General features: G+C 39.7%; 1 protein-coding gene across 6 annotated transcripts in view; it reads right to left on the reverse strand.

Moving 5' to 3' along the window:
* The window catches only part of NAALAD2 (N-acetylated alpha-linked acidic dipeptidase 2), a 32,502-nt gene extending 12,102 nt beyond the window's left edge, over positions 1 to 20,400 (reverse strand). Inside the window, exons 1-13 of one of the 6 annotated variants that reach the window (XM_004938880.5) lie at positions 19,892 to 20,400; positions 17,916 to 18,027; positions 15,106 to 15,292; positions 13,672 to 13,773; positions 12,763 to 12,888; positions 10,911 to 11,097; positions 9,457 to 9,550; positions 9,079 to 9,177; positions 6,859 to 6,944; positions 5,926 to 6,045; positions 5,518 to 5,600; positions 2,813 to 2,876; positions 46 to 113 (exon numbers count right to left, since the gene is read on the reverse strand). In XM_004938880.5, the coding sequence (XP_004938937.2) occupies positions 46 to 113; positions 2,813 to 2,876; positions 5,518 to 5,600; positions 5,926 to 6,045; positions 6,859 to 6,944; positions 9,079 to 9,177; positions 9,457 to 9,550; positions 10,911 to 11,097; positions 12,763 to 12,888; positions 13,672 to 13,773; positions 15,106 to 15,292; positions 17,916 to 18,027; positions 19,892 to 19,961 (1,398 nt within the window). In that variant the 5' untranslated portion in view covers positions 19,962 to 20,400. Of the gene's footprint in view, positions 1 to 45; positions 114 to 2,812; positions 2,877 to 5,517; positions 5,601 to 5,925; positions 6,046 to 6,858; positions 6,945 to 9,078; positions 9,178 to 9,456; positions 9,551 to 10,910; positions 11,098 to 12,762; positions 12,889 to 13,658; positions 14,407 to 15,105; positions 15,293 to 17,915; positions 18,028 to 19,139; positions 19,379 to 19,891 lie in introns of those variants that run through there. The other 5 variants (XM_040651656.2, XM_040651673.2, XM_040651681.2 and 2 more) reach the window with 5 other exon arrangements.
* Between the last annotated feature and the right edge of the window lie 597 nt (positions 20,401 to 20,997).

Raw genomic sequence — 20,997 nt, forward strand, 5'->3', positions numbered from 1 at the left:
CACATTCTCAGAAAATGAAGAACAATAAGCACTCTGATTCAATACCTCTTTCGTTAGATTATATATCAGTTTGTAGAGAAGAGGGGTGCAGTCAACTCTTAGTGTGTAGTTGCCTGAAAATGAAGCACAGACATGGAAATCTTCCCTTTACACACTACTGGCATTATCTTTCTAATGGATTAAGCCCTGCAGTCCTTTCTTAGACAAACTCCTTCTTGATTCCAAGGCAAAAAATTTAGATCTTTCTTCAGAATATATACAGAAACAGACTGTTTATTTGGTCACATTTTGTAAGCTCCTGTTTCTACACAACAATAATGCACTGGTTATTGAACATGCAAAGTAATGTAACGAAGCTTCCCCATAGTTCTAGAATATGTGCAACTATCCTTCATCAACTACTTGTCACTCATTGACCCTTGTCACTCACATGCTCCCCAAAGCTTGCATTATATAGAAGGCAGTGGTAAGTGGGTAAGTATTCCATAGGGAAGCTGTCAGTCATAGCAGCAAGAGCCCCACTGCAAAGAACTTACTGCCACTACTGAGGGAGGAAGGACTGCAAAGCAATCTTTTCTGTGGCTACCCAACAGCAGCTGAGCAAACATCTCTACCCTCAGATGTGGACAACTAGAACGGTGAGAAGGTTTTGACATAATGAAACATCAGAAAACACTGTTATTAGGTCTTGTTACTGCTTTAGACCTGGGGTCATCCACTGCATGCTCACAAGACTAAGTGTTGGACTAACAATTACAGAAAACCCAACAACGACATAAAAAAGTCTAGATAATGTTAAAATTACTTGGTAACCTTAATAATGTTTCCAACAAGAGTCTCTATTTGAGAATTGGAAATTAGAGACACAACAATAATCAAAAGGATGACTTGCTATTCCTTTTATGGATTCTCAAGTCTCAAGGCCAATGAACAGAAAGTATTCGCTGTTCAAAACATGGCACAAGAAGCACTGTAGAAAACGTGTGATGATAAATTAATTCCCAGAGTATATGGATGTTTTGGCTCTACAGGGGATGCTCAGAGGAAAGTAAAAGATGCCCAAATACTTAAAACAGTCCACTGATGATGGTGCTTTTTTGCCTTATTACATATCTTTCCCACTGGTTTTACTTTCACACTTTCTTTAATGCACAAAGCAAGAGACATGATTGAGTAATGAGGATTTGGAAGAAAATAGTTAATGCAGCAGCATGTTGGCTGCAGATCAGCTGAAAAAAATAAATGTGTTACCATCCATGCTGAGAATATGAAGCAGTTGTAAAGCTATTATTTCATCCATGAGATCTAAGTGTGAACTTCTGCTCCACTTTTTCCACAGCATGCACGCTGTATAATTGAAGGAACAGCTCTACTGTCCTTACACCCAACTTCCAACCCAGCATTTAGAAACTGGGTTTGGCTTTGCTTTCCTTCCAATCCTTTTGTGACAGAATTTTAAGCTGGCAGGAGTAAGAAGAGTTTCTAAATGTGTCTATTGATACCCATTTTAGTCACACAGATTAAGCTCAAAACGGTTGGGTTTAACACGGGAAAAGCAATGCTCAAAAGAACTGAGAATACAGTGCTGAACAGATTCATGGGGCTCTACTGATGGAACCTCTCCCCTACAAGGACAGGCAGAGAGCTGAGGCTGTTCAGCCTGGAGAGGAGAAGGCTCCAGAGAGACCTGAGAGAGGCCTTTCAGTACCTAAAGAGGGGCTGTAAGAATGAGGACAGACCCTTTAGCAGGGTCTGTTGTGACAGGACAAGGGGAAATGTTTTCATACAAAAAGAGGGGTGATTTAAACTGGATATTAGGAAGAAGCTTTTTACACTGAGAGTGGTGAGGCACTGGCACAGGTTGCCCAGAGAGGTGGTGGATGCCCCATCCCTGGAGACACTCAGTGTGAGGCTGGACAGGGCTCTGAGCACCTGATGGAGCCGTAGGTGTCCCTGTTCATTGCAGGGCAGTTGGATGGGATGGCCTCTACGGGTCCTTTCCAACTCAAACAATTATATGATTCTAGATGATTTCAGCACAGAAAACAGCAAATGAAGACCTTCTGTAATTAAGCTCAGAACAATTTAAGGATATTGTTCTTGCTATTCTGATTTAGGTCACTGTGCTTGCTCTAACTTCCCACGTCTAGTTTCTGTATGCCAGATTCTTCTGAGAATCTGAAGGACACGGTAAATTAAATAACAGTGGATCACTTTTTTTTGTGAATCACTCCGGAGAGCTTATTTTTCTATGACAGCCCCAGCATAATCTGCAAGGACCTCTGCACAGCCTCCCTCTTCACAGCACTGCACAAAGGTGTGCACCCCATCCCAAATCAACAAAACAATTTCCCACACCTACAGAACGTAAGCCCAAGGTTTTGGCAGTAATTGTCTTGTGAATGTAAATAAACATAGTGTCCCAAGACATTACGCTTCCACAGTAAATGGTGCTGGAGCTGCATGTACAGTCTGTCGTACATCACAACTGTAATTGTATAATAACTGCTAAAGCAGTTAAGATAAATTTAGAAATTTGGACTGCTCAGTTCATTTGCACTGAACACTGAATACAGAGGAGGCCTTCTGGCTTCCAGATATGTGAACTGGAGTTCACAGATGGCATTACTTGCCACAAGAAAGCAACATGAGGATTTGAATTGTCCTCTCCCTCCACTTCATTCCGTATTTGCTACAATTACACTGAATATTATGTAATCAATGTTTGCTAGCTCTGGATGCAATAATAATACACAGTGAACTACTAAAACTGATATCCATAAAGTAAAGTGAGTTTAAAAGTAGGACACACCTTCTATAGAAGAATCCGTGTTGATGTAAGCCACTGCCCGTTCCTGGAGGACTCTGGCATTTTCCTGGGGTTGTAAAAGTAATTATTATTTTCATTTAGTGACATTTGCTCAAGAGCATAATAAATGTATCATGAGGGTTTTTTTTTGTGTGTGTGTGTTTTCTTTTTTCTTTTTTAAACCACGTTGACTTTAAGAAACAAATCAGAATAAGTAGCACAATGTACTTTACTAATCATAGTGATGTTTGACGATGGGTCAGTGATCTGAGCACACAACATTCACTCTTGCTTCTGGGACTCATTTTTTTTCTGGAAACCACCCACAAAATGTGGGTGCTGCCTGCTGCATCACGCAGGAGCAAGAAGGGACAGGAAAGCTGATGCAGATGATATGAAGCTGGAAGGAGTGGCTGGCTCACCAGAGGGCTGTGCAGCCATCCAGAGGGACCTGGACATGCTGCAGAGGGACTGACAGGAACCTCGTGGAGTTTGATGAGAAGTGTAGAGTCCTGAACCTGGGGACGGACAGCCCCAGGCTCCAGCACAGGCTGGGAGCACCCAGCTGGAAAACAGCTCTGCAGAAATGGTCCTCAGAGCACAATGAACATGAGACAGCAGTGTGCACTTGCTGCTAAGAAGGCTGACAGTGTTCCTGTCTGCATTAGGCAAAGTATCACCAGTAGGTCAAGAGAGGTGATCCTTCCTCTATTCAGTGTTTGTGAGTCCTCACCGGGAGTTCACTGTCTGGTTCTTAGCCCCCCAGTACAAGAGGGATATGGACATACTGGAGAGAGCCCAGATGGGTCTTGAGTATCTCCATAGAAGGAGACTAAATAAATTCTCTGGGCAACCTCTTTCCTGAGCTCCGTCACCCTTACCATAAAGAAGCTCTTCCACATGTTTGTATGGAATTTTTTGTGTTCAAGTTTTAGGCCATTGCTCCTTGTCCTATCACTACTCACCACTGAGTAGAGCCTGGCCTCATTCATTTGCCTCCCACCTCCCTTTAGATATTTATAAACATTAATCTCCTCTCAGTCTTCTTTTCCCCAGGCTGAACAGACCCAGGTTACTCAGCCTTTCCTCATACAGGAGATGCTCCAGGCTCTCTATCATCTTTGTGGCCCTCCACTGGACTTTCTCTAGGATATCCCTGTCCTTTTTGAACTGGGGAGCCCAGAACTGGACACAGTATTCTAAATGTGGCCTCACTGGTTTAGCTACTGATATCATATTCCAGTATTTAACTGACTTTTAACAATATGAAGTGGGTATTGCTGTCATTTCTACACTCACTCATTTCTAAAAACGATGAATCAAAGCTGTTTTGAGTCAACTAAGCATTGCTTTCATGATAAATATTTACACACACATGCTTAATTTTTTTGCAAACCGGTAATTATTTTTGGAATTGATATTCTAATCATGAAGCGGTATGTTACTAAATCTTGGTTTTGTAATAGATATTCTAATTAGGTTCTAATTCTAATCTATCTAATTGATACTTCATTCATTCAGTGTATAACCAACTAATTATTTTTAAATCATGTGAACTACAAATTAGCTTGATAATTGATAACTCTATAATGCACTTACTATCTTTAAAACAAACAATAGAGAAGATTCTGCAGGAGAATATGAAGGAAGAAAGCAACCTTGTATCTGCATACATGGGGCCATGCATATGTGGAAAAGCATATTTGCAGCATAAATTCCTTCAAGATGTATTTATGTAACAAGAGGATGTTGCCACACTTGCAGAGTCTTTGTTACAGAGAAGACAGTAAACATAATGGGTTAATTTTCCCCAAGATTTAGTAGATGGCAGATCTGGCAGCTGCAGGAAAATGAATGTAAGCTGTAAGGAATGTCTCCAGAGAAACTAAAATCTAATTCTGGTGTCAAAGAGGAGGAATGCACACCACTGAGACAAAGCAGGAAAACAATAACAGAAAAACACTGAGGTTCAGATATGAGTGGTGCTTAGAGGCTTCTAATCTACTACAGCTGCCATGGCGTGAAATAGTGGATGATAGATTACTGGCTATTAAATTATTAAACAAAAAAAACATTACAGAGCAGCAACAGTAACATGAGAACAAGCATACAATGAACTAATCTATCCATTACTTGCTCAAGAGAAATAGATGTTTTAAGTATCGTACTTTCATACACCTCATACTTAAAACAATTGTTCTTTTTTCTCTTGATAGCATCTCAACATGCCCAGATACATAGAGAAAGAAATCATAAATACAAGATTAATATACAGTACACTTTTGTTACCAGTGGAATTCAGGAGAGGTGAAATTTTAGTACCAACTTCCTCCACTCAATAAATAATTTTAAAGATAATTTATATTATGCTTTTTTTTGTCTAATATCCCATAAAACAACGATAAGAGGCAGAGTGTTTATTGCAGCTGGAAGCAAAACATCACTTAATGGGAGAAAAGGTTAGTCCAAGTCCAAGGAAAGAGAAATCTCAGCTTTGTTAACAGAAGAATGATGCTGTTTGATGTTTCTGGTTTTGTTATGCAATTCTGTGTTCTACTGATAAATACACTAAAGAAAAATATTTAAATATTTTCTTTGACGCATTTTCAAAGCAAAATCCAAGTTCTATAAATACAGCCTCGTAAATAAAATCTTAACAGCAATAAAATCTGTTAAATGTTTCAGTGCTAATAAACCACGTTATTTACCTCAGCCCATTCTGTGGAACCCAGCAAACCAAATTCCTCCGCATCCCAACTGGCAAAAATGATGGTTCGCTTAGGTCTCCAACCTGCAGTCACATAATTAAACTTGGAAATTCAGCTCATCTTAGAAAGTCTAAAGAAAGATCGCCACAGTCAATTGAATCACTTTAAAAAAATAGACTTCATTGATATAGCAGTAAAAATAATAATTCTAAGTTCTTTGGAGAAACATCGTATTACTGCAAAGATGTTTCTTCAACGAATTTGTATGTTTCATAATGAAATATACAACCAACTTTCTGTAGAGGTGAAGCATAAATCAAAACAGCTGCTATTGGGAATATTCATCACAGTCTCTCAAAGCTGTTCCTTTCCATATCCATCACTTTAAGTCCATAATAAGTAAGTTACCTTCCGTCTTCATTTTACCAAAACTTCGAGCAACCTCTTGAAGAACAGCTGCACCCGTACTTGGATCAATACCACCAAACACCCAGGAGTCTCTATGACCTCCTAAAATAATGTATCTATCTGCAAACAAGCACACAATATCAATTTTGACTTAAAAATGCATTTAGGTTATTTGCATTTCCATTGATTTCATCATTATTATTTAACATATTTGTTAGTAACGTGGAGAGCAGGATTTAGTGCACCCTCACCAGCTTTGTGAATGACACCGAGCTGCATAGTGTGGTTGAAACACTGGAGGGGACGGATGCCATCCAGAGGGGAGATTTAGATTAAATATAGGGAAGAAATTTTTTATTGAGGGCAGTGAGGCCCTGGCACTGCTGCCCAAAGAGCTGTGGGTGCCCCATCCCTGGAGGTACACAAGGGCAGGTTGGATGGGCCCTGGGCAGCCTGAGCTGTTGGAGGGCAATCAGCCCATGGCAGGGGATTGGAACGGGGTGGGTTTTACCATGTCTTCCAATGCAAGTAATTCTATTCTACACACTTTTTGAATTAACATTCTTTTATGCATGTCCTGTTACTCCCAACAGTAGGATGTTAAGGTCCTAAATCATAGCCAGTTTTCTGCACTTTGCATTCTGTCAAGATGTGCAAGACAAAGCGTATTAATTATCCCATGGTAAATCCCATGGTAAAAGGATAGGCATGTAAAGAATTATCTCTATCATTCTAGCATTATAATTCAAGTATATTCTTGAAAATGTCTATTAAAAACAGTGCAGTGGAGGGATGGGACAAGCTATTAAAGATTTCTCAGATTCCAGTACTATCTGGCTATCTTAGAAAGTAACTTTTTCTTGCAACCCGATGACAATTTCACCAAACACCAAATAAAGAAGGAATTAGAATCCTCAAGCACCTTATGCTCACCTGGTTCCACAGCTCCTCTGATGATACCAATGACGTTGTAAATTCGAGCAACTTTATTGTTTGTATGAACGTGCATCCTGACTTTTCTGAAATGAAAAGCAGTTGGCGTAACCACCTCTGAGAAGCTTGTAAGTAAGAAAGTTTATGTTTCTGTTTTGCTTTGTGTGTTCAGCACTTATCTAATCCATCATGCTGCATCAGCGTCCCATTTCTTATTTCAAGTTAAACTGTTGACAGAAAGAGGCCTACACAGGTCAGCCTCTAAAGTTTCAAATGTTTACAGAATTTACTGAATTGTTATTTACGGGTGACAGTTGGTCAAATGTATGTTAGAGGAGGAAAGTGAAAAGTCTACACAGTAACTAAAAATACGCCTGAATTTTGACCAAAATGATAACTGCAGATATAAATGTTTTTATAAAGAATACACTGTGATTTTTAGCAAATGAATTGTGATAGACATTGGAGAGATGGTCATTATAAACAGTTATGCACAAATACATTGAAATCTCTGTTTAGGAGCCACAGAATGGCCTGGGTTGAAAAGGACCACAATGATCATCTAGTTCCAACCCCCCAGGACAGCAGATCAAAGTGATCAAGATTTGTAAAAGCAAAAAAATATACTAAAAAAAAAATTCTCACAAAATTTTATAAAAAGAAAGGAAATTCAGGTATTAGAAGAACTAAAAATAATGTAGTATTCAGCCCCTTTTAACCTATAGAAGACAAAGAATGAAACAACACTAATTTGGGGTCTGGCAAAACCCCAAGAGCTTCACATCTTTTCAGCAGCAAATCTGCAGGGCTGTCAAAATCCAGACCTACTTCTCAAGACAGCTACTGGATCACTGCCCAGAAAATAACCGGCACCTGTGGCTTGAACATGCTTATACATGCACATTTCCATGCACAAGTGTCTGTCTACTTAGAAGTCTCGTTTTAATATAGAATTACTCTGATAAAAAAGTATATGCAGGATTAGTCTCTATTTACAAAAAATACTTCTCCTATCAAGTGGGAAGATGTTAAAACGTGCATTCAAAAATATTCCTTTGCATACGTGTTCACAATGAATCATGGTAGTTCTCTCCTAACTGTTGTTTTTATTATTCTTGAAGACATTCAAAACAGCGCGCTGATTATGCTTTCTTATTTTTTTCCTTTGTTCATTTTCTGATGGTGTTAGAGCAGAGAAGAAACAAATAAACATAAATGAAGTCTGTACAAAATAATATAGCGTCAAAATAATATCTTGTTCTGCAGAAGTTCGAACAGTGATAACGACACATTTTCACACACTGTTCACTGCTACTGACCAGTCCTCATAGAGTAAAGTTTCACGTAAGCTGGAACTATTTTTACATGATTTATTCACATATGAAAACAATCTTTAGCTTTTTTAACGCAGTTTATCATTTATCAGATATCAGGAATGCCATGGCAGTCCCTGACAGCCAGTGAAATCATTGACATCCAACCAGAATTGTTAAAGGACTTGGTGTGCTTGAAAGTGATTCTTAGTACTGGAGACCTGACCAGTTTTATTTCTCCATTAGAGATGAAAAAAGGTAAAGAGCAAAATGCTATTGCTAATCCAACAGTTCCAAGTCCAATTTCTCCCTAATCCAATTAGTAAGATATTGTGCTTCATTTCCTTATATCCTGTTATTTTTACAATCTTTCAATCATGGGAACTACCAGCTTTGGAAAACAGTTGATGGACTTACAAACCATTTCCACATTCCACAGCTCTTATGTTCAAAGAAACACTGGGAGGCTTCCAGTAGACAATGGAAAGCTATCTATAAGAGTACTACTGAATTAGTAGTGCTTCCTTTTTGGACATGTACAAATTGGCTTAACTATTTTCCCCTTGGTCATTAGAAACAGGAAAGAAAAAGTAATAGACATATAGACTGGATATATACTCTTTGCATCTGTCTATCCATTTACATTGGGGAACGCTGAGTGACACTGTAGTTTTGATCATTTACCTTCAAATTCTAATATTTATTGTTGAGTGTTGTACACTAAGAATGAAGTTAATTTATCCATGGCAGGGTGGCTGGAACTAGATTTGACTTCAAGGTCCCTTTTGTGCAAAACCATCCTATGATTGTATGTTTCTATTAGAACACCTCTGGTTGTATTGTTTCACAGTCTTTTTCCTGTGGGCATTTTTGCAGTTTTTATAAACAGGTGAGTATTAAAACAGACCTTGTTGAAATATTGCGTACAAATCCTGGCCCTATGTTATAAGACACATTGAGAGCTCCCTTCCAGGTGCTGTCTGGAGCTGCAGGTCCTCCCATTGCACTGTTCAGTGAAAACCAAGAAAAACATAGTTGAGCAGTGGACTAAAACCAGAAATTCTTCTAATAGCTGCTGCACCTAAACCAAAGCAAGTTTATAAAATTCTTAAAAGCATCATGCCAGAAACAGATTGCTCCAAATCTCTGAAATTTCTGAAGCACGTGCTACTACAAAATGACATAAGTACAAGTAACTCTACAGATTTTACCACCTTAGAATAAAAAATCTCACAGTATATTCACGAATACTGAATTGTGGTGAAGAGGACTGAGGTATACTCACTATAATAACACTTCTGCATCGTGATAGCCAATGGGATGAACTGGGATTTTTGGAATCCCTACACCTTCATTAACTTTGTATCGGTAAATGTACTCTAAAAAAACAGAACAAAATATCCATTGTATAGCATTCTTATCAACTTCCACCAAACTAAACTGAGATTTCTTTTGATCAATGCAGCCACATAGCAGTCTCAAGCATCCATCCATCCCTTAATCATTTCTTACATCATTTCTTTTGCTTCAAGAAAACCAAAACATAGTAAGAGAGTCACAAATCCAATGGTGCTTTTGCATAGCCCCCACAAGAGGTCGAATGAGGATTCCTAAAGAGACTGACTGCATCACATTCAGAGAACATTCAAGCTGAAAACATCTAGACACTGGAAGAATTATGCATATCAGACACATTTCTTTGTTTCGGAAGTTAGCCAGGCATCCACTTAAAGTTGTTTGTAGAAAGAGATTATTGGTGTAGATGTATCCCTAATCTGAAGGCACATTTGACTGAAGGCTAGATTTGCTGTCCATCTACATTATTGTATCTCTTCAAAGCTGAATGTGAGATAACCAAGCAGTTGTTTTTTTCCTTCTGCAAGCTTCAGAAGACATCCACAGATGCATTTGGGGGTTGGACTCGATGATCTCTAGAGGTCCCTTCCAACCCCTACAGTTCTCTGATTCCGTGATTCTGTGATTTGCATAAACTGCAGACATTCACTGTCTCTCTGAATCTAGTGAGCCAGGTGCATGCAGCCTGCTCTGCTGGGTTTGGTTTTTTTCCTATATGGTGTTGTGTTATGCCCCCAGTAGTGATCACACAAGCCTGCAAACTTTCCAGAAGTACCCTTTTGTTGCCATCCCATTGGCAGACAGGATTGGTAGGCACCTTAATTTGGGATGCCTATAGGGACAAGAAAAGCATATGGTGCCAAGTTTCAAAAGGCTTTAGGCTACTGTTATTTTTATTACAGAAATTTACACCCTGTATAGAGATTTTTAAACTGTTTTTCTAGTTGGAATTTAGGATGAGAAAGAAAACATACCTCCAAGCAAAGCTATTACTCCTCTTTGATGATAGACTATAATGTAGTTTAAACTTGTCCTCTTGCAAAACACAGAGATTTAAAAACAGCTGTAAATTGTCACTCTTTTTCAACTACTTTGCAGTCTGTAAACCTGAAATCATTCATCTGAGAGTTATAAGGTTGAGAAAATGCAAAGAGATTTTCCAAAAAACATAACCTTCCCCACCTAACTCAAAAGGAACCAGTCAAAATGACATACAGGCAGAATCTAATGTGCACCAGGAAAATGAATGACTGCTAACAGTCATTCTAAGTAGCTTTTCTCTTTGCTTCTGTACCAAAACCAGATGAATTTCTAGAGCTACGGTAACTTTGAGTATAATTTTAGACAGTACTTGATGGTCCAGGGTAGAGATCTGTCACTCACCTTTTGCAGGATAACCAGGTGTTAGAGGGTCCCCAGCTCCATTCAGGTTCAGCACATTCCCACGCTGGACTCCTCTGTCTGGAAGGTTCCAGCCATCTGGGTAAGGATCTACTCCTGGGGCATAGTAGTCAGCAGGGTCTGAATAAAGTATGATCCCTATGGCTCCTGCTAAAACGGCATTTTTAACCTGTAAAATGATTTGGCATTAAGAAATACAGGGTTTCTCAAATGCAATAATAATTTTGAATGCTGTGATTTACTTCCACGGGGACACAGTTTAGAATATATATATGTGGAAAGGTGAAAATGATCACACACTCAGCAGAACAAACCACAACAAAATACATTAAGTTCATTATTTGTGTCACACTTTTAAATCATACCTCAAAGCTATGAGATAAAGCACAAGGCATAACATTGAGGGAAAAAGAACTAACCACTACCCTCCTTTTCCCTCTATCCTCAATTTTATTGGAGTTGATGTCCAAAGCCAGAGGAATAGCTACTCAATGTCTGTACATCAGAATCCTTGTTGAATCCCTCTCCAAAATACTGCAGCTCTTAGATGAAAAGTAGTAAATACCTTGGCTCTACAAACTACTCTCTTCCACAAACTCATCTCTTGCAAGAACTGCCTAAAGAGTTTGTAGTCATATCACTCTCAGGAGTTTAGTACGCTTAACGATCTTTCTTCTTTTACAAGCTATTGTAAAGAAGGCAGACATGCTGGATGAATTACCAGGACTCTTCAACATCTTTATCAATTACACATATAAAATCTTTATCAATGACACAAATAATAGGACTGAGTGCACCCTCAGCAAGTTTGCTGATGACACCAAGCTGAGTGTTGCAGTTGATATGGCAGAAGAAAGGGTTGCCATCCAGAGGGACTTTGATAAATTCAAGAGATGGGCCCATGTCAACCTAATGAGGTTCAACAAAGCAAAGTGCAGCATTTTGCACTTGAGTTGGGATAACTCCGGGTATATATACAGAATGGGAGAAGGTATCCTTGAGAGTAGCCCTGCTGAGAAGGACTTAGAGCCCTGATAGATGGAAAACTTAACACAAACCAGCAGTGTATTCTTACAGCCTGGAAGGGCAACAGCATCCTGGGCTGAATCTGAAGAGGGGTGGCAGCAGTGCAAGGGAGATGACTGTCCCACTCTATTTTGCCTTCATGAAGTCCCATCTGGAGTACTGCATCCAGGTCTGGGGGCCCCAGCACAGGAAAGATGTGGAACTTAATGGCCCAGAGAAGGGCCATTAAGATGATAAGGGGGCTGGAGCACCTCCCCTACAAAGACAGGCTGAGGGAGCTGGGCTTGTTCAGCTTGTAGAAGAGGAGGCTGCAGGGTGACCTCATTAAGGCCTTTCAATATTTAAAGGGAGATTATAAACAGAAGGAAAATAAACATTTTACATGGGTAGCCAGTGATAGCACAAGGGGAAATGGTTTTAAATCAAAGGAGGGGATATTTAGATTAGATGTCAGGAAGAAGTTTTTCACTGAGATGGAAGTGAGGTGCTGGAACAGGCTGCCCAGAGAGGTTGTGGTTGCTCTATAACTGGAGGTGTTTAAGGCCAGGTTGGATGGGGCCCTGGGCAACCTGATCTTGTGCTTGATCTAGCAGTTGGCAACCCTGCCTGTGTCAGGGAAGTTGGAACTTGATGAACCTTGACGTCCCTTCCAACCCAAGCTATTTTATGATTCTATGATTCTGTTCACATACTGCAGCTTACATTTGTCATTAACTCCTGCTGGCTTTACCATGAGCAATATTAGACACAGCTACCTACAAAAATATATATATATATAAATAAAAGTAAAATTAAACACATCACTTACTTTGTTTCCTCTGAAGATCTTCCCATATCTGGCTATGACAATCTTTCCTGTACAGTTAATTCCCATTTCACGCTTCAGCTTAAAAAAATCTTCAGTGCGACCATAATTCACATATACCAGATCTGCCTGCACAGTAAAGAAAATTAGTTTGCTGGCAATTGGTCATCAAACAAACAAAATACCTCTTCAGTTTTCTTCATGTGTGATATATTTTGCATTTCCATACGTGATTTCCAGCCCCCCAAAAAGTAAAAGCAAAATATTTCCACCATATCTGCAGGAAATCTTGTCTCAGACAGCTGACCTTTCTATATTACCCTTCACTTAACTGCTGCCCCGCAGCCGTACAAAGCAAGGCTGCAAATGAAAACAACATGGTCTGCTAAAGTGACAAAGCTCTGTGGCCATGGATAGTGCTATTGCTTGTATACACAGACACTTGCTATTATATAATTTTATTCATATATATATAAAACAATTCTGCCCCTGACTGATCTAGACATGAAGAATTATTAGTTTGAGTGATTTTTTTAACCTTTGAAGACATATACTCAATCCAAAATGTTTTTCAAAATGATTTCTATAGTTACTTCCACTTAAGACTCATGGAAATCCTATCCACATGACTGACGAATGTGGAGTAACCCAAGATGTATCCAATTTTCCATAGAAATGAAAGCTCTTCACTTGTTTCACGAACCACATTTCTAGCACTTTCAGAAAGGTTTCTTTTTAATAGACTTCTAACCTTCACACAATATGTGGTCTAGCTGTCTTTTTCTTCCCTTGTCGTAATGGTTAATTAAAATTTCTACAAGAAGTATTTTTGTAATGTTGAAGCAAACCATTCCATCAAGTGTTTCTCAAAACATGATTTCAGTAAACAATTCTCTTACTTTTCTTTCTTACCTCTGGCGTTCCCGACACTGAAAAAGCATTATATGGTGGCAATATATCAGTAACATTTTCATATCCCTGAGGAGGTGGTTCAAATGATGAAGTATTGAAAATCTATCAATAAACAACATAAGTCTTTGGTCAAGCAATGTACCTCAAGGTATAAGTTTGGCTAATGCAAATGATATGCTAATTTCCTTAAACTGTCAGCAGAAAGATGGAATGCTAAACACCATGCATAACTTCAAAGAAAAATCAGCTGAGGATGAATTTTTATAACATAATGCTGCTATGAATACAGATCACTTGTCAGAAGATGCTCATCAGTCACTTAAGTAAAGAAGTAGCTGAAAAATGCCAAGAGGTGATGACAATATAAAGACACCTAGTTCATCCATGCCATCATGGGCATTTCTTGTGATAACTCCCACCTATGTTATTATTCATGTCTTCACCTCTCTGAAATAGTTATGCTCCAGTTAAACACACAGCCTTTCACAACTATCTATCTGTAACACTCATGTTGTCTCAAGGTTTACTTTTATTCTTTGTCACCTTATGAGAGTCTCTCTCAGAGACTGTCTTAAGGAGTTCCTGGAAGGCTTTCTCCATTCTTTTACCTCTAAGTTCATTCCTTCCTGAGCACATATTCCTCAGTTCCTACCAGGGGTTTCCATTCCTGCCAATGTGCTATGATGCTTCTCTAGCAGCTCCATCTTACCTCTTCACTTCTACCTATTAATTCTCCTGGGTGTAAAAAATGAAGAAGGTGACTACATATGAGTTATTTGTTATTACTTCCAACAGCCCGGGAAGGCAGTAAGATCACATTCAGAGCAATTGAAAAGAGACAGTACTTCGTGCAGTGGGCAGACTACTATTCAAGCAGACTCTGGATAGGCACTTGGAACAGAGAGCTAATGAAGGTATGAACCACTTCAGTACTTGAAAAAGAGGTCTAATGAAGATTCTTAAAGATGTTCTCTAAATGTGATGCATTTGAGCTGAAAACACCTAGACACTGGAAGGATTATGCACTTTGGACACTTTTCTTTTTCCTAAACTTGCCTGGGTATCTACTTAAAGCTGTTTGCAGAAAGAGGATATTGGTGTAGATGTATCTCTAGTATGAACCAGTATTGTCATTCTTACATGGCATACATGTGTTTGAGTCCCTGCCTATCCTCGCGTCCTTCCTCTTCTGTATGAGGCACTGAAATTTAAGCCACACTATTCTGTTCTGCTGCACAGACTGGAAAACCATTTCTACATTTGAGTTCTCTTTCCATTGGATTTTTTAAACTCTTAAAATTAACTCTTTTTAATTCTTAATTTTTTTAAGATTATCAAGCCCAGTGCTGGGAATAGGGAGTGGGAAGACAGAGGAAGACACCGTTTCTTAAAAGAGATCTTACATAAATATAGCTTAATCATTAAAAATATCACCTCATTCCCTCGATCATCAATTACTGAGATGTAGTTTGGCTGCGTTTCACTTGGGTAGGAAAGCAGCACATCATAATGAACAAGTTCTGCTGAATCCAATCCAAATTCCTTCCACTGGCCTTGAATTTGTTTGGCAAGAAGAAAATTCTGCTCAGTTCCTGCAAGATGAGGCAACTTGGTAAAGGAGCTAGAATAAAACAAAAAGTCACCAGTGAACACTAACTGCAGGAGAACACAACAGCCAATTCAGACCAGTGCGTCTAAAGCTCATCTCCAATCTATGTGCACAGAAAGCAAGTTCACATGGTAAAAATGTAGGCTGAATACCATAATTGCTAATCAGTCTGCATCAGGATAAGCACAATGTGGAGTCAGAATGGAGGATCTTTCCTAAGACATTAAGATAAATCAGTTATGAGGAATTCAGACATTCACCAGTGGGGTGCCAAGCACTATGGATTTCCAACAGGCCACTTGTTAATGGCTAACTCATGGACGTCAGGTACAATTAATCACCATTAATAAATGGTACCAAATACCTTTGATAAGTACCATTTGAACATGTCAGTTCAGACAATTTTCCACCCACCCAACAGCTTGTTTGTCAGTATGCTCCTCCTCAGCTTTCACATGAGAACACTGCAGGAGAAAATGCCCAGAACTTTCTTAAAGTCAAAGATGTCACATCCACTGCAACATCTCCATCAGCCACATTGCCAGTTAGTTATTTCCTTACAGAATGCAATCATGCTTATTGGGTTGATCATTTAAATATGCAGTAAATAAATGCTGACTGTTCCTATCTTCATGTCCTTGAAACCTTTACCAAAGCCTGTTGTCTATCATCCTCTTGAGCTTAAATTCTTTACAGGTTTAAGCACTTTCAATTCCTTAAGTACCATAGTTTAAATACTATGTATGACAGCAGGAAAAATATACTGAACAATGCATCACATTTTTTTCAGTGTTTCACTTCCAGTTTCATGCTTTCTAGAGCTCTGATTCAACACTGAGGACACAGTGCCTGCATTTTCTCAGTGCCACTGTTTGTTTTTGCCACTTGATTTACTAATCTGAAAAACTAAGAACATGGGCCAAAATTCTCTCACTCAGAGTCTTCTTTGCTTATAACAAACTTTTTGGAAGTGAGTTAATTTTTTCTGCAGTTTCTGTCTTATATTTGATTTGAGGAAATAAACAGTATGAAGCGTTTGGCCCATCATCAAAGTAAGCAGAGAAACCAGATACCATCCATACCCTATGGCTAAGAACCTTCAACATAGCTGCAGAGGTATTTCATGCTGTCATTAGTCTGCGTGTTGCCTAGACTCTCACTGGGACATAACCTTCAGGAACTTTCCTATCTGTGGAGGGCAACAAATACAAAATAAATAAGGCCTACAGACTTAGAAAGCTTATTGATATTAGAATTAAACCTCTTGCTTTGCGAATAAATGTACGGAAATCAAATGCCAATAATCCTTTGATGCTTATAATGCAGGTGCAGGCTCACATGCTGAATACCAACATATTACTAACCTGAGGTTATACTTGCTGACTTTTTGTGTGAATTTATTTCTTCCTCCACAGCAGATACAAACATGCGCAGCAATATTTTTATTTTATTTTTAATTTCCAGTGAAATATATAGCAATGCAAGAGGTTATTTATACACCCTTAGCATTTTTAGATGTTTTCAGAGAGAATCACAGAATCATAGAATGACCTAAGTTGAAAAGGACCATAATGATCCTCTAGTTTCAACCCCCCTACCACGGGCAGGGTCGCCAACCACTAGAAGAGCTGCAATGATGCACTATGATGAGAAAAAGTATATTTAATAACAATTTGTAACATGCAAGACTTAACCAAGCATGCACACACACCGTGCTCAGACAGGAACCTCTGCCTCATCAGAAAGGCAAGATGGTCTGATGGAGTCACAAGCACTCAGCTAACAAGACTTTATCCAGTCTTTCTACACTAAAGTAGTTACCAGTTCCTTGAATCAAAGAATCATAGAATCATGATTAAGGTTGGAAAAGAACTCTAATCAATCAGCCCATCCCCACCATGCCCACACACCATGTCCCTCAGTGTCACTTCTCCACAGTTCTTGAACACATCCAGGGATGGTGACTACACCCCCTCCCTGGGCAGCCTGTGCCAATGCCTCACTCTATCTGTGGTGAAATTTCTCCTAATATCAAACCTGAACCACCCCTCTTCATCATCTCTTATTCCAAGTTGGAACTATACACGTAACTCAGTGGCATGCAAGCTTTGTAACCTTTTGAATGTATAGATTTTCTACTTGGACTAACTGGTTTAACTGTTTATACTGAAAATTTAAGGACACACTGGACAGATTACCAATCAAATGTAATTAACAGCAATCAGTCTTTACCAAATAAAGTAAAATAATCCCTGTTTGAGAACAAAGAACAAAATTCTTCATTTCTCTGATGCTAGAGCTTCAGAGAGTCATGAAGAAAAAAAGTAGTTATGATACTTTAGATGAAGACCACAGAAAATCTTCATAGCAAAATTTTATGATGGGCACTGGAAGCAATACAGCTTGAGGGAAGTACCCATGTGCTGAAAAGGCAGCTTCAAAAATGGGGGGGAAAGAAGCAGAAGGGTTGTGGGTCTCTCCCTTCCCCTCTCCCCAGACAGCCTGCACAAACCAGGCATTTTCAATGCATCTTAATGGATCTGCTTTCAGGGACTGTTTTTTGGAGCTGATGTTGTCACTTCCTGGCTTTCATGGCTGATGAAATTAATCACAAGGCAAGATGAGCAGGGCTTACCGAAGGAATAGCCTGATGCTTTCAGCTTTCATTTCATCCACAAGTCTCTGTCTCACACTCTGATAGACATCTGAAGAGTCGCGTTTTTTTTCGGTTGGCTTTGTCAACCATCCTGAAACACATTTTGGAAAGTTATTTATGAAAACACCATTATTGAAAAGATCCTACTTAGGAAGAGCCCCAGTTCTCACATATATGATCCCTCGTGGAACTTCAAGTACTGAGCAGTCACATCAAAGTCAAGAGGATGGCTGGGGCTTAAAGTGCCCTCTGCCAGTGCCTGCTGACTCAAACAGAGGAATGAAACAGAGAAGCAAAAAATATTTCAGTGACTGAATTGCAAAAAAAAAAAAAAAAAAAAAAAAAGGGGGGGGGGGATACGATTAAAAGAGCATACCCTAAATCTCTGCTAGGTATCGTTCATTTTTAAGGCAGACTCATCTCTTGTTAGTTTTTAACTATGGTATAAATTCTGAATTACGTGTGAAGTTTCCTTAATTTATACAGGTATTTAAAAACCTGTGTATGAGCATATTCAAAGCCAAAGCCGAGGACACAAAAGCCCCCATAGCACAACCACCAGAAATTTGCTGTTCGGGGATCTCCTAAATGAAAGCAATGATTTTTATATTTCCTAGCTTTCTTTCATGCTTTAGCCCTTTGCTTCCGTTGCAATACAAGTTTAAAAAGGACAGATGCAGACACGCAATTTTAGACATAGAATCAAATGTTGCGTGTGACTGCAGAAAAGAATCTGAAGTTGTAGTGGAGTGCATTGAACATGATGGAAAATTCAGCAGCTCCGCTCCTGGCTGTTAGACAGAACTCCTCCTTGGCTACATTCCTTCAACAGAATAGCAGCATTTCAATAGACCTTCAGAAGGAATCACAAAATAAAAATAAAAGAAAGAAAAAAATCCTGGAGGTTTTGCAGTCATGTAAATCTCAGACTCTTCTGTTAACCTCTCCTCTCTGGACTGCCTGTTACAGGGAGCTGTCAGTTCACTGTGGCTCCTCTTCTGCTGAAGCGTGACTGCTGTATTCCTCTCCCTCACCAAAGACACAAATCAGAGAGATGAACACTCCTGGTGCAAGTGAGTGTATCCTGAAGTCCCTGAACAGCAGCCCAAGCTCCTTGATGGGAAGTTAATCGTGGCACAGGTCGCATAGAAGTGTCTGTGGAGGACAAGGGCTGCAGGCTGAATCCCAGAGCTCTGTACTCACCTGTGAGAAAGCCCAGCACGAAGCAGCCCAGCAGCGCAGGGCAGCCCAGCCGTGTGCAGAGAGTGGCCCTGTTCCTGGCCATACAGGCAGCTGTGCGGGAGGCAAAGAGGGCAGGCAAACTGCTGCCTTCTTCCTCCTCCTTTCTCTCCTCCTCCTCCTCCCCCTCTCAGCACCAGGGCTGCCCCTAGCCTCGGTGATTCTCAGCTCGTGTCCTGCCTAGGAAGCTGCAACCCTGCGATGAGGATGGGAGGATTTTCTGAGCACAGTAAACCAACCCACAAGACAGCCTGCATATCAGAACAAAGGCTGTGCAGCAAGCACTGCTTAACTATTATTTTTAAAACTATTTTCTACTAATTATCAGGACTTTCTGCTTTTGAAAGTTCCTGTTTCAAGCTGAACCACAATCGGTGGAAGTGACCACGAGGTGAAACGGAGGAAGGGAAAATTGCTTTCCCTTCACTGAGGAAGTACTGAATTTCTCCTCTTTGTAATCTGTGGTTTTGTTGGCAAGCAATAAATACTTAGAGTAGTTCAGGCTACTATTTATATTAGCCAGTGGGGACACTTCCAGATGTCACTTTCCAAAGTTGCCAAAGGATTTCCTGCATCCTTTAGCTTTTTACATTTTGGACTACAAGGTTCTTAGGATCTAGTTTTGCCAGCCTAATTCCACCAAATCCATCAGTAATCTGTAGGAAAGGCTGCAGCCTCAGCCCAGGGAAAAGTCAAGGCTTTTTGTGGAAACTTACCCTGGCTCTGCATATCAATCTCTGCCACTGAAGCCAAGGTGGATCTTTCTGGAACTGAGGACCTGCCCATGAGGCTGCTTCTCAGGATAAAGGCAGAAAAGCTTTTCTGGGAACCCAGCACGTTGTTCTTACTGCTTGATCCCAAAGGTCCAAAGGAGATAGAACCTGTGAAAGAAATGGCAGTGTTCCAAGTATCCAGTATCCGAGTGCTTCAAATATTCAGAAATAGCTGGAAAGGCTGCTTAGTGTCCCAGTCACTGCAGGAAGGGCCTTTCAAGAAGGCCAGAGATGAAAGATGATTTGCAAGACTTGGGGATTCTATTCCAGTCAAAGCCATGAACTTGAGCATACAGCCACATGGCTGGATGTTGTTGCTCAAATGATAAGCAAGAATGATAAGCAAGTCCAGTTTTCTTATTATTTTTTTCCTGTCATTTCCCAACTGCTCATAAACCATCACAAATCCTGAACAGCAAGGCCTTTTCGCACCATCTCACTTGACATACACAAACCAGATGGAATTCCACCTACAGAAAATATAACAAATGAGCGTATTGGTGTATTATTAGCAATTATATAGCACCACAGGTGTGCGATTGGCACATAATAGACAGCAAAGTGAAAAGGGGCTTTTGGAGATTAATGCCTAAATTAGACCTCATCTGATGGTAACATCAGTGGAAGAAGAAGGTAAGAATAGTAACAAGGAGACAGTACAAAGTGTATTTATTTCTGTATCTTTCTATATCTTCACAGTATCAGCTATACAGAGACAGAACCAGGCATCTCATGTTTAATACAGCAGTAACCAACTGGCTTCTACAGTTTAAGACAGAGTTCTAATACTATTAGTTGTTACAGGTGGCATGTTCTTAAGACTCCATGGTTTGGCCACAGGCAGAGTACATTATGCTTCATTTAAATGCAAACATAACGTAGTATGAATCTATGCCTCCAATAATCTTGGTGTGCTGTGGAGGCCAGTTCAAGGAGTGGCATTACTACCTAACAGTTTTTGCTGACTCTCCTGGATCATATCTCTTACGTATAGAATTGAAATCGCTTGCTGATATGCTGCAAGAGTACACATTAGCTATCTCATCTAC

This window comes from Gallus gallus, chromosome 1 (assembly GCF_016699485.2).
Source record: "Gallus gallus isolate bGalGal1 chromosome 1, bGalGal1.mat.broiler.GRCg7b, whole genome shotgun sequence".
Classification (NCBI taxonomy): domain Eukaryota; kingdom Metazoa; phylum Chordata; class Aves; order Galliformes; family Phasianidae; genus Gallus; species Gallus gallus.